The sequence below is a fragment of the Dermacentor silvarum genome, chromosome 3, assembly GCF_013339745.2.
Source record: "Dermacentor silvarum isolate Dsil-2018 chromosome 3, BIME_Dsil_1.4, whole genome shotgun sequence".
Classification (NCBI taxonomy): domain Eukaryota; kingdom Metazoa; phylum Arthropoda; class Arachnida; order Ixodida; family Ixodidae; genus Dermacentor; species Dermacentor silvarum.
Genome location: NC_051156.1, coordinates 208,535,488 through 208,547,815, shown reverse-complemented (window position 1 = coordinate 208,547,815; position 12,328 = coordinate 208,535,488). Strand labels below are relative to the sequence as shown.

At 43.5% G+C, this 12,328-nt stretch overlaps 1 protein-coding gene across 2 annotated transcripts in view; it reads left to right on the top strand.

Annotated features, from left to right (window-relative positions):
• The first annotated feature begins 2,771 nt into the window (after positions 1–2,771).
• The window catches only part of LOC119446568 (ubiquitin carboxyl-terminal hydrolase 5-like), a 36,035-nt gene continuing 26,478 nt past the window's right edge, over positions 2,772–12,328 (top strand). Inside the window, exons 1-7 of one of the 2 annotated variants that reach the window (XM_037711029.2) lie at positions 2,772–2,958; positions 3,379–3,504; positions 3,580–3,637; positions 4,328–4,449; positions 4,524–4,630; positions 5,788–6,023; positions 10,824–10,918. In XM_037711029.2, the coding sequence (XP_037566957.1) occupies positions 2,851–2,958; positions 3,379–3,504; positions 3,580–3,637; positions 4,328–4,449; positions 4,524–4,630; positions 5,788–6,023; positions 10,824–10,918 (852 nt within the window). In that variant the 5' untranslated portion in view covers positions 2,772–2,850. The remainder of the gene's footprint in view (positions 2,959–3,378; positions 3,505–3,579; positions 3,638–4,327; positions 4,450–4,523; positions 4,631–5,787; positions 6,024–10,823; positions 10,919–12,328) is intronic. The other variant, XM_037711030.2, reaches the window with a different exon arrangement.

The window sequence follows — 12,328 nt, the reverse complement described above, 5'->3', positions numbered from 1 at the left end:
TAACATATTATGAATGAGCTTTCGTCCTTTCGTGCTCAAAGACTACCATAGAATAAGGAACCACTACTGAAAGGCCATGAAAGGCGCTTGAATGATTTATGATGACAATGGCGATCTCGGGCATATGATGCTACGATGCCGGCTATTCAAATACATGAAATGCAGAAATGATTTTCTGAAATAGCCGCTGGGCAGATTTTAATGAAATTTATTGCATTTGAGAGAGGAAGTTAAATTCTAGTGACTGTTGGAAGCGGAATTTTGATTTACACTCTAAGAACAGTTGCACCCTTTGGGGTGTATTTTTACCACAGATCAATAATCGTCATCTGACTTGCGTGGCTTTCCTTTCTTTAACGCTGTGCACCCGGCATTTCTCGGTCACGAATGACAAGAGCGTTATCAGCGTGACACAGCGTTCTCGACAGGAAAGTAGCAAGTGCAGAGTTTTCAAGATAGGAAACCAAGCAAGACAGATGGCGATTATTGTTGTGTGGCAAAAATGCACCCCAAAGGGTGCAACTGTTTTTAGAGTGTAGGGCTTGAATGCTTTAACGGGTATTTTCAAAAGGTAAGTTTGGAAAAAATAGAAGCACTAAGTCTACAAACTTGTAGCCCTATAGAACAGATATCGCAGTTCTGTAAACTGCATTCATTATAACATTCAAAACTGAGATAATTGATACATGTCAATTTATATCACGTGAAATTGTTACATTGTTTGCAAAGGCTTTGCAAAAGTTCTACTTGCAAATTAGTGGTATATTTGAGAGCCAGTGCATAACATATCAATTTACAGAATTGTGATATAATTTTTCATTGCAGAGTTATATAGTTGTAAACTTGATAGTTTCGTTTTCAGAAAATTTCCAATTATCAATTTTTATTGACCTAAATAAAAATTCGCAGCCAATGGTCACTAGAATATACCTTTTTCTTTTAAATGCAGCAATCTCGATCAGATATGATGCAGTGGCTGCCGAGAAAACCGATTTTTCCTTTCCCATGTTTGATTCGTTATAAATGTATAAAACAAAATAAATTGTAAAGGAACAACATCGCGGTAGAGACATGAATTACGATCCTACAGTCAGAAGCTGAGTGTCTTATCCACTAGGCTTGTGTATATATATATATCACCGCGTATACTCATAATTATGGTGTGTATATATAACTATAATTAAGAGCGTGGGAAGACAAGATTGGTAGTTGAGAGTGTGACTAGTGTTTTCTGGCTACCCGCTAAATATATATATATATATATATATATATATATATATATATATATATATATATATATATATGAATGTAAATGTCAAAAGAGAACAATTTCTAAGAAGGCTTTGTTGAAAGATTTGGTGATGGTGGAATAAAAAGCCATCGCTTGGACCATATAAAGGGTGTTTCATTTTAGCTGCACCAAATTTTAAAAAATTGCCTGTGGCAGATAGCACAATTATAATCCTTGATCTAAACTACTCGATGAGGCGGGAAATTTATTTCCACGAGAAATCAAAACGTCTAATTGAATAATTAACTTAATTAAGCTAATTAACTTTATAACAAATTACTTTACGGCAAATCCTTTCAATTACGATTTATAGCCGCTGATTTCGCAAGGCGTATCCACTTGGAACGGATTCTCAGGACTGAACCAGTTTCGAGATATTAATTTTCAAAGCATCCAACGAAATGCATGGGCATTCCATTTAACTTTTTGAGGAAAACGCTGTTTTATGCATTGAAGCACAAAGTTAACTGAAACGTCCATGCATTCCGTAACATGATTCTCTTACGCGGAAACTTAAACCCAAACTCCATCTCCAGCATTTCGGCCATTCATACTGCAGCGCGCCGCGGCACGACCTCCTGCGCCGCGGTTGTTTCTTGCAAAAACACCATCCAGATGGCACTCGCCTCCTCGCTAGAATGGGGTTCCTCGATGCGTGCGCCCCCCTCGAGGAGTTGCGGGGAAGCCTGGTAAGTATTCAGGGATCTTTGAATGCTATCGCCTCTTAAAATGCTATCGACTCTTAAAGCTTAAGCGTCCTCCAATTTTTTTTGTTTACGTAATTCTTACCAGCTAGCATATGCCAGCTAGCGCGCCAGCATTTCAACCACATTTCAACTACGCTAAGCATAAACTTGCGTCGCCGCCTGCCGGCAGCTGCAGAAAGCAACCGTCCAGGGAGGGTTGCCGCGTGCCAGAGGAGGGCATCACCAGAGTCCTTCATTGCATTGAAGGACTCTGGCATCACCAAGGAGGTTATCCTTGAGTATCACGCGGTGACCGCCCCTGAACAGCTACTTTCTGTAGATGCAGGCAGGCGGCGAAACAAGTTTATGCTATCGTTGTCTTAGCAGCAACCATATTTCTCATAGAAGAAAGCAGTTGCTCATTCTTTTCTTAAAAAAAAAAAAAAAAATACAGGCCACTAACTGGGCCAAGTATTACAATGGGCAACATATACTCCAAATAACGATCTTTTTGTGAAATTGGAGCAGAACAGTGCAGTGGTAAGCCCAAAATCTTTTTCCAAAACATTTTAAGTACACTCGATAACGGTCAGTTTCCCGGCCAAAACGTCGAGTAAAGAAATGTTTCAATCTCAGAGTTTCCTACAATAATTATGGTGTGTATATATAACTATAATTAAGAGCGCGGGAAGACAAGATAGGTAGTTGAGAGCGTGACTAGTGTTTTCTGGCTACCCGCTAAACCCCGACTCCGTTTTCTCGATTACTCTTTGGTCTGGCAACTCAAAGTTTAGAATTTGCTCTCTAATCCACACTCCACACCGTCAACACGCTCGGAAGGTTCGGAAGACAAGAAGTAACGAAGTTACCAACATGGCAACGTACGCCGACAAGCTCGCTCCGCATCTAGCCCGAATCCGAACTCCTGGACACGCGGACAAAGTTTATAAAGATGAGTGCGTCTTCTCATTCGACACACCAGTAAGTTTCCTTCAAAAGGCTGTCCCATTGTGCACAGCGATACATTCGTTCTTCCAACACTCGCCGGCAATGTCGGAGACGCACCATAAAAGCGTTGGATCCCACCGTTATAAATATCTTTGACATCGCCTCTGCTCTTGATTAGTTACTTCAATTAAATCTTTCTGCCTTAATGCTTGAGCATTGTCCTGAGTGTTGCGTTTTTGTTTTTTTTCCCTGTTGGTGAACGCTGCCGAATGCTTTCGGCGCGAATGCGTTCATTAAATGGTTTGGCTCGGGCGGGATTTACTTTTCTCGTGTATAGTTTTCATTAAGAATGGCCTCCCAGCACGTCACCCGTACGTTCTTATCTTTAGTCTGTGAGCGGCCAGCGATGGCTTCCTATGCGCATTCACTGGGATGTCCTGTCATTTATTTCAGGAATCTGAAGGAGGCCTCTATGTGTGCCTGAACACTTTTCTTGGATTTTCCAAGAAGTTTGTCGAGAGGCGTTACGCAAAAACTGGAAACGCTGTCTACCTTCACCTGAAAACCGTGAAAAAGGAGGTGTGTGGCGTAAACTTTGTTTCGGGACTTGGGGACTGTCGCGGCAATTATATTCGCCATGTAAACATACCGCAGGTGGCGGATGACACGCCGGCGGCGAAGAGGGTTGCGCCTCCCACGAAGCTGGCCATCGGTGAGCAATACATGTGACCTAGAATTAGTTTTACTGCTTGCACAAGCGGCTGTGTTTTATTTCCACAGTATTACGATTTTTCGACTCTAATCGGCTTCCCGCCAGGAATTGCGCGTGTATATTTCAATACATGTAAAACATATTATAAACACCTGTATTGGTAATTGGAATTTTATTATGGTAGAGGTCGTCTCCGTGATTGTTTAAAATGTTTTGTCACTTAAACGCCTCGAATAATTTATTTTTTATTTTTTAAAAGTTGCTCCATTACAAAGCTCCTTGAAACTGAGAATGGCATCATTTGGGACTGCTCAAAGCAGCGTGAGGAAGCACTTGAAATGCCGCACTGATGACCACTAGTGCATGGCAGACATTTGCAACACTTGCCTGTGTTGCAGGTGGACTGTCATTCCTTGTTGAAATTTTTTTTTTCACGGTAATAAAGTTGATTTCACTAAATGTGGGCATCACATGGGTAGAATTTTGCCCGTATGAATTTGATAAAAATTGGAGTATCCTTACACAATATTTGCTCATAGTGAGGGACATAGTTTGCTTGTGAGGGACATAGTTTGCAGCGCTTATGGCACGAATAATGCAGACAATAACAAAAGCACTTTTCCTGATGCTTATTGTTACTCATTTATAAGGATGTTCTTAAAATCAGGTGTGTGCAACCTTTGTCTGTAGGTGTGGAGGGAGGTTTTCCTCTTGACCAGGGCAAGAAGTACGAATATGAACATCACAACTCTCTCGTCATTTTTCCAAACTTTGACTTGGTTCCCCTGCCAAACACACAACTCCCCGAAGTGGTACGTCTCATTGCCAGTTTTTCGTTGATTATTCACATGCATGTGAATTACATTCTTTGTCCTCCTCGTCCCAGGTGCAGCTTTCCGTGGCAGCCGTTCTGGCGGCCGACTCTGCCGGTGTAGTTAATGAGTTGGAAGCTTTGGCTGGAACATGGGATGGAGAGAAGAGGGTGCCATCAAAGTAAGCGAAGGTCCTTGGTGCTTTGTGTGCGCTCACCCCAAGGCTATCTATAGCAATACGAAGGAAAAAGAAAAATATACTTAGAGCAAAAATATTACCACATGGCATCAGGAAAATTACTGAGTGGGTGATCGGGTAATGCTTCCTGCAAAAAGCTATATTTATGCGAATGTGATAAAAATGTTGCAGGAAATAAGCCTTTCAAAGTGGCGAGTAGTCGCTATACCAAGTTTTCCCTGTGCTATCTTACTGTATCTGAGTATGTATTTGTGTTCCTTGCTATGAGGTGCAAACTCCACAATCTTTTGCTCCATGGCACTCACTGCTACATCTAGCCAAAGGGTGCATGCATGTTCCTGCGCACTGTTTTGGGTGCTAACTGATGCACTCTCTCTTATGCACAGCTTCTTGTGTTTTTACAAGACCTTAGTGCTGTAAGATAAGTTGTACTGCACTTGTTAGCGTGTCTAAAGTCAACAAGATTTATACGATGTATGCTCCTCTTTCTAAAGTGCGCTTAAATTTTGCGAATACAACTTTCAGAAAACTAAGGGGAACATAATAAAAATTTCACATCACTTGCAAAGTAATGCTACATTAGGTCTGTTTGCTTTGGGTGTCCTGATTGATGCAGTTGACAAAATTGCAATACCTGTTCATTGTGAAGGATTTTTTGAAGTGCTACAGCAGAAGAAACAAAGAAAAAAAAAAAGACAGGACAGCATCATCCTATCTTTTTTTTTTCGTTTCTTACCTCTGTGTGTGTGTCATGTTGCTCTTCAAAGAATCCTTCACAATGAACATCGACCAACTAGCCCATCTTGACATCTTGCTGTGATATGTGTTTTCATTGCATTGCTGCAGCTTGGTGGGTGCACATCTTTTAATTCTTACTGATTTGCCAATTTTCGCATAAACATTAGAGGCCTAATTAAGTCTAAACTGGCTAGAATTGAATTCCCTCAGTGCAGTAAACTTTATTCAGATTGGTTCATCACTTGTCTCAGAAAAATCATTTCTGGTTCTCCCAGGTATTTAAAGAAATTCAAGTTGGCCCTCAACTGTAGCTTTATCCTAATGAACAGTGTTTTACACTTATCAGAGATTAACATTATCAATAAGTTGTGCTTTTTTTCTCGTTTCGTTTATTTCTACAGACACAGTGACACATTGGTGCAGTTAGACAATGGCGTGAAAGTGGCACCAACAGGCTGGAAATGCGAGAAGTGTGACCTCACAGAGAATCTGTGGATGAACCTAACAGACGGTGCCATTCTTTGTGGCCGGAAGCACTTTGAGGGCACTGGCGGCAACAACCACGCACTTGAACACTTTAAGATTACTGGCTACCCACTTGCTGTAAAGCTTGGAACTATCACACCAGAGGGTGCTGGTGAGTACTGATGTCTAAAGTCTGACTGACATTTAGTTTTTTGGCTGCCACTCTTACCATGCATCAAATGAGTCAACTGATGAAAGCAGATGTGGTGAAGAAAATTCATGTGTGCACACACTTTTTCTTAGTAATACAGTAGGCTGTTTTTAAGGAAACTATTTAGTGATTCTAAGCCCAGGAGAAAATTAACATTATAATGAGAGGTTGCTTTCAGTTGACTGCATGCTAAAAACAACGTGGAACAATAAAATATCTTGTGTTCCTGAACTTTTCATGCGAGAAATGGTGGGTGATGTCATCGATATTCTTTAAGCCCTCAACGTCTCATGCCTCATGCCATGTTTTCCTCTTGCTTTTTCCCATTCTTTGAGTATTTTCCCATTCTTTGAGTACATTAGGCCTTTAGACTTGCTGTCTGCTACCTGTGTTTCTGTAGTAGTCTGCCATTACATGGCAACAATCCAGTTGTGATGTCACATTTTGTTGGTTATAGTGTCATACTAAAATCTGAACACCTAAATCATAAAGGTAGATGTCATAATCTGTTGCTCACAGCCACTCTTTCATAGTGCAGCACTGACTAAATGTCTTGATTTTGAAGTTCAGCATGCATCACTGCAAATCAGGCGCGGATCCAGGGGGGATGTCCGGATGTCCTGACCCCCCCCTCAAATTTCTGCATCGCCCCCTCGCTGACAGGGGGATGGCCCTGTCGCAAAAAAAAAAAAAAAAAAGAAGAAGTGTGGCCACCAGCATTCTTCAAAAGTATTTTTCGCGAGTACCATTGGTATCAGCCCTGTAGAAGTAAAGCTAGGTCGCTCACAAGCTTAGGTTGTATTCCGTAGGAGTGCGGTGTCGCGAAGTTGCCGTAGTTTTTCTCATAAACACCTTGGACCTCCTGGCGCCGGCCGTGCCTTACTCGTCCCGTCGGTGGCGTCGAATGAACGAGGGGACGTCCCTTTTGCCAAGCACGCCGAGGTCCGCTCGAGCGCCTTCGCGCCTGATTAACTTAGTTTCCCCTTGGGGTGACAACGGTTACCTCATTCGCTGTCATCGGTTCCGCGACCAGCCTGCTTAATGAAAGAGATCTCTCGCTGAAGTGTTCATATATAAATAAAAACAACTAACAGCTAAACTAAAAACTGCGCATAGGCAACTGTTTTTAACTGTAGCACTCATTGTGATCACAGTTGCACGTTGACAATATCCAGTACGAGCACAGTACCGTTCGTACGCTACAAGTTTTTCATTGTGACTTCGCAGTTTTATTGTCGTACATTAAGCATAGGAGGCTCAAACCCGCCGGATCCGTTTATCTGAGTGGGCGTTCTCGCGGAGCGGGGCGAAGTCTCGAGCCGCGGCTGCGAAGTGGGGGAGCGTGACGTAAGCGGCGAACGCCACCGCGCTGGCCTAGGATGGCATCGCGTGGTTAGAGAAACGGGAGCAGATGCGCGCCTTGTGTAAAGGATGACGTCGCGTGAGAAACAAAACATGAAGACGCTGGCTCGCGCTCTCGGCTACTACGCCACAACGTTATTCTTGTAGGTGGCGTCGTGAATCTTCATACGCAGTGATTCGCATATCGTAAACAACCAGCGTAGTGGTTGCCGCGTTGGAGCGGAGGGTTACGCCCGTATTCAAGAACGTTCCTGTAGTCAACGCAACACCTCGACTCAAGAGGAAATATAGCACCGCCATCCCTCCAAAGAAGTGGTCACTGAGCTTCATGATCATTCACGGGAATTCTTTAGAATTGTCACGTCTTTATCAGTCGAGAGGAGGCGCTGTGCTCAACAAGGTGGAGTGGAGGACGAGCTTCGAGTCGAGGGCTGTTTGAGAATAGGGGAGTTAGTCCTCCAAATCAAACGAATGTGTATCAGCCGAAAACAAAGAATATTCTTAAGGAAATTATGGTGTCCCAACAGAACTCCAAAGACGGACCCGTGCTTACGCATTTATAACGAACCTGCAAAAGACCATCCCAAATTTTATTTTAAGAAACAAGACAGGCTAGATATACCGGGTGTTCAAAATTGAGTTTTATGGTTTTCTTAAAATTAGACACTGGCAGGCACGTGAAGACCATCTGCGCAAATAAGTTATGTGGCCAGGGGGACACAAAGTGAGATGATAATTATCGCTGTTAGCAGCCGAATTAACTGAAATTGAATAATTAACTTTTTATTGGCTGCAGTAAGTGTGTATGTTTGTATTCAAAAGTTAAAGGCAGTCGTGTTTCTACACAGTTTCACTTGGAAGAATTTTTCTAGCATGTCTGTGCTCCGAGATATCCAACTCCAAATTTTAATTGTCGTTCGCATGATTACACATGCAACTTGCAAGAGAGTGAGGATCGGCGCAAAGTTCCTCCCTGATGTGACGCCGCTGTTGCGTGCGGCATTTAGTCTGACAACGGGGCGGAGGCATTGGCAAAGATAATAACTGTCCTCCTTCCCCTCACGGCTGGTGAAATGAAAAAAATTGAAGAACCCGTAACCGCTGTCGTAACACGCGACCGCGCAGCCTGTAAAGATGGCGGCAGCTGCCATGCCGAGATAATGGCGCGAGCGTAGAAGCTGGAGGGCAGTACGCGTGTGTAATGGTGACTAGACGACCGGGCATGGTCCTTGCCTGGGCTACGCAAATAATGTGACTGCTGATTTCCAAGTATTGTAAGATTTATTGAAATCAAGAGTAACAACGGCACCATCAACAGCAGAAACCTTTTTAGCTATGCTAACGAATATTTCATACCGCCGCTTTAAGTTTGGTGTTGTCATGCACAAATCTCATGACAACATTCGACCCATCAAGATGTCAATGCCCTAAAAATGTCCAAAATGCCTTCCTTCCATAGCAACGCAAAGCATAAACCGCTCTCGCGTCGACTCGATTATTCTGCGCAGTACGACAATTGAAATTTGGAGTCGGATATCTCGGAGCACGGACACGCTAGAATAATTCTTCCGACTGATACTGTGTAGAAACATGACTGTCTCTAAGTTTTCAATACAAACATATCCACTTACTGCAGTCAACAAAAAAATAGTTGTTCAATTTTAGTTAATTTGGCTGCTCACAGCGATAATTATCATCTCACTTTGTGCCCCCCTAGCCACATAACTTATTTGCACAGGTGGTCTTCGTGTGTGCCTAATTTTAAGAAAACCATAAAGCTCAGTGTTGAACACCCTGTATTATCAGGCACAGCCGCCAAGCACATGGCTGTATTGGGTAACGTCCTTTTCCTGTAAGCTCGGAGAAACCGATACCTGGCTTCGCTACAGGTCTTCTTCCTCTTTCTGGGGTTTTACGTGCCAAAACGAGTTCTGATTATGGGGCAGTGGTGCACCGACGGGGGGGGGGGGGGATTCGGGGGTTGTAACCCCCCCCCCCCCTGAGGCCGAGTTAACCCCCCTTTTGTGTAACCCTTTTTCTTTCCTTAATTGCGCCTTTGAGTACTGCAACTTAGATGTAAGACGCGCAATCGTTTGCACACTCGCAAACTTGCGCGAAAAGCGCATTTTTTGACAATTTCCCGTGAAGAAACTCAAATTAGGGCTATTTAGATGGTATTGGCAAACTAAGGCAAACTGTCAACCCCCCCCCCCCCCCTGGCAGAGATCCTGGGTGCGCTACTGCTATGGGGCACGCCGTAGTGGAAGGCTCCGGATTAATTTTGACCACCGGGGGTTCTTTAACCTGCACTACAACGCAAGGGAACGGGCGTTTTTGCATTTCGCCTCTATCGAAATGCGGCCGCCGCGGCCGGGATTCAATCCAACGTTCGATCTCGTGCTCAACGCCTGAGCTGACTGAGCCACCACGGCGGGCATCAGGTGTTGCTCTAGCCGTATAAAACGCGGGTTTATCGTGAGCAAAAACGGTAAATTTCAGTAAATAAGAAAGGCTACTATCATCATCATCATCATTGACAGAAGCTGACCCCCCCCTCAGAAAAAACCTGGATCCGCCCCTGCTGCAAATGCCTAATTCGCTTTTTTTTTCTTCTCTCCCTTTGCTCCATTCATTTGTATAATGTGTGCTTTGTGGCATATACAGCTGTAGTGCTTAAATGTGAGAAATTACGTTTTGTTTGACCACCATTTACCATATACAATGTAGACCGCCTATAACGTAAGTCGCCGTAGTCTCGAATATCTGCACTATAAGCGGTACTGCACTATAACGCACTTCCTCACCATAGTGTTTTGACAGCGAGTTTCCGTGGTCATTGAGTGAGATATGCTCATTTGCTTGTGTGCGCGCGCATGACACCTTTTGCTGTACTAGGACAGCCGTTGCGCGCAGCACATCGTGATTTCAGTTCTAGTAGGCTGGTGCTGCGTGCACTGTTCGCCAACAACTAAACAAAAATGGTGACTCGTCAAGAGAAGGAGAATGGGCGACCATGAGCGAGGGGGGCAGGAAGCTTCAACACGCAGGGGTCGGGAGAGAACCTTGCCTTTTGATGTGGTTTTTTGGCATGCCACACTGCTGTGAAGCCACGCTGGCATGAAGCCACACCTCAAGGCGAAATTGACATATAAGTCGCACCCCGTTACTGTGGCATGTTTAGAATTTTCGATGCCGGTTATACAGCCAAAAATACGATATCATTTGTGACACATCAATACATTGATACTGTGCAAGATTATGTGAGAATATAGTTTGCGGGACAGACTCGTCCAGTCTATTCTAGCTTGTACCTCTGTTCAAGAGGCACATGGCCTTGCAGGTTATCAGGTTATAGTGTTGTGCAGGTTATCATCTGTAGGTGTTGCTTCCTGTTTTCAGATGTGCACTCTTATGATGAGGATGATATGGTCATCGATACCAACCTCACCAAGCATCTTGAGCACTTTGGCATAGAGATCGCCAAGATGAGAAAGGTTAGTTGTTTGTCCCTCATGGTTCATGATTTTACTGCACATTTTTTCATGTGAATTGCAATTTTCGTGACATCACGGCTGGTACTACAGAAATGTCTCGTTAAATCATATTTAATGGAATCGACAAAAACGTCAGAATTAACTGAATGTTTAGTCTTTAAATAGACCAACAAGACAATAAAGGAATGCTTCTGATACATGAAAATGCTCTAATTTACTAAAATTCGCCATCATCACTTGTATTTCGCACAAAATCAGTGCCAGAAGCTGCGCGTCTTATTTCCTCATGACTGATGAGCATTCGCAATGGCAAGGGCCTTTTCAACTTCCTTCAGGGTGCAGTAATGGCGTGAGACGTGTTTTCATTTGATTAGACATGCTTGTCACTTCTGCGCCCACATCCTAATTATTTTTGCACAATTGAGCTGGCTGGCAACTAAAAGTCTGTAACGATGTAGCCATCAGATTTGAGGCCAGCGCGCGAGCTGCACTAGGATCACATTTTATCCTCGGCAGTGTCCCGGTCATTTGGGACATTGTACGCCTTGCATTAACAGAACAAAACTAGTACTTGCTATAAACAGTTCAAATGTACCTGCGGTTGCTATCATTGCGACCATGAATGACCGCACAGTCCTGAAGGCACGTAGACAATGTAGTGGCATGCATGGTGCTAAATGCAATAAAAATGTGTGAAGCCTCCTTGTATTTCTATACATGAATACAGTCAAACTTAGATATAACGAACCTCGATTTAATGAAATTCGTGATGTAACAAACTATTTTCATTTCCCAATCTTAGTTCTATTAAAAACCTTTAACATTTCTTAGGGTTTAATGACATGGTTTCAATTTAACGAAAGTTTTCGACCATTTATAGCTTGTACTTGGAGCCTGTATAGCTAGTAAATCTAGCAAAAAACTATAAAAACATAGACCGAGGCAAAAGTTATTTCAAGCTTCCTTCCGCACGAAAAGTTTGAGCAGCAAAAAATGCCGTAAAAGTGCATCTTAGGCTGGGAACACCGCTGTGCCATTTGTCGCGCTGGTAAACAGCTTGCGGAGGCTGCCGTGTGGCAGCTCGCAGCGCTCAGAGAAACATGAGAGCTGATGATTCCTTCTGCTATAGAGGGATGGGAAGGAAGTGCACGCGTACTAGCTGGATCAAGCATGCTTTAGGGGTGGGGTGGTGGCAACAACGCGTGCTTGTCTGCCTTCTCCACCTTGCACACGTGTCTTGTATGCACACATCTTGCACGATTGGTGCTTTGATGCACATTGTTTCCCCATGCATTTAGTGTTGATGCTCGCGTGATCTCAAGTTTCCGAGACATAGTGCGAAGCGTTTGCTCGCGTTGTGACAGTGAGTTTGGGTCATCAAATGAGATCTGTGCACGTTTGCCTCAGGGA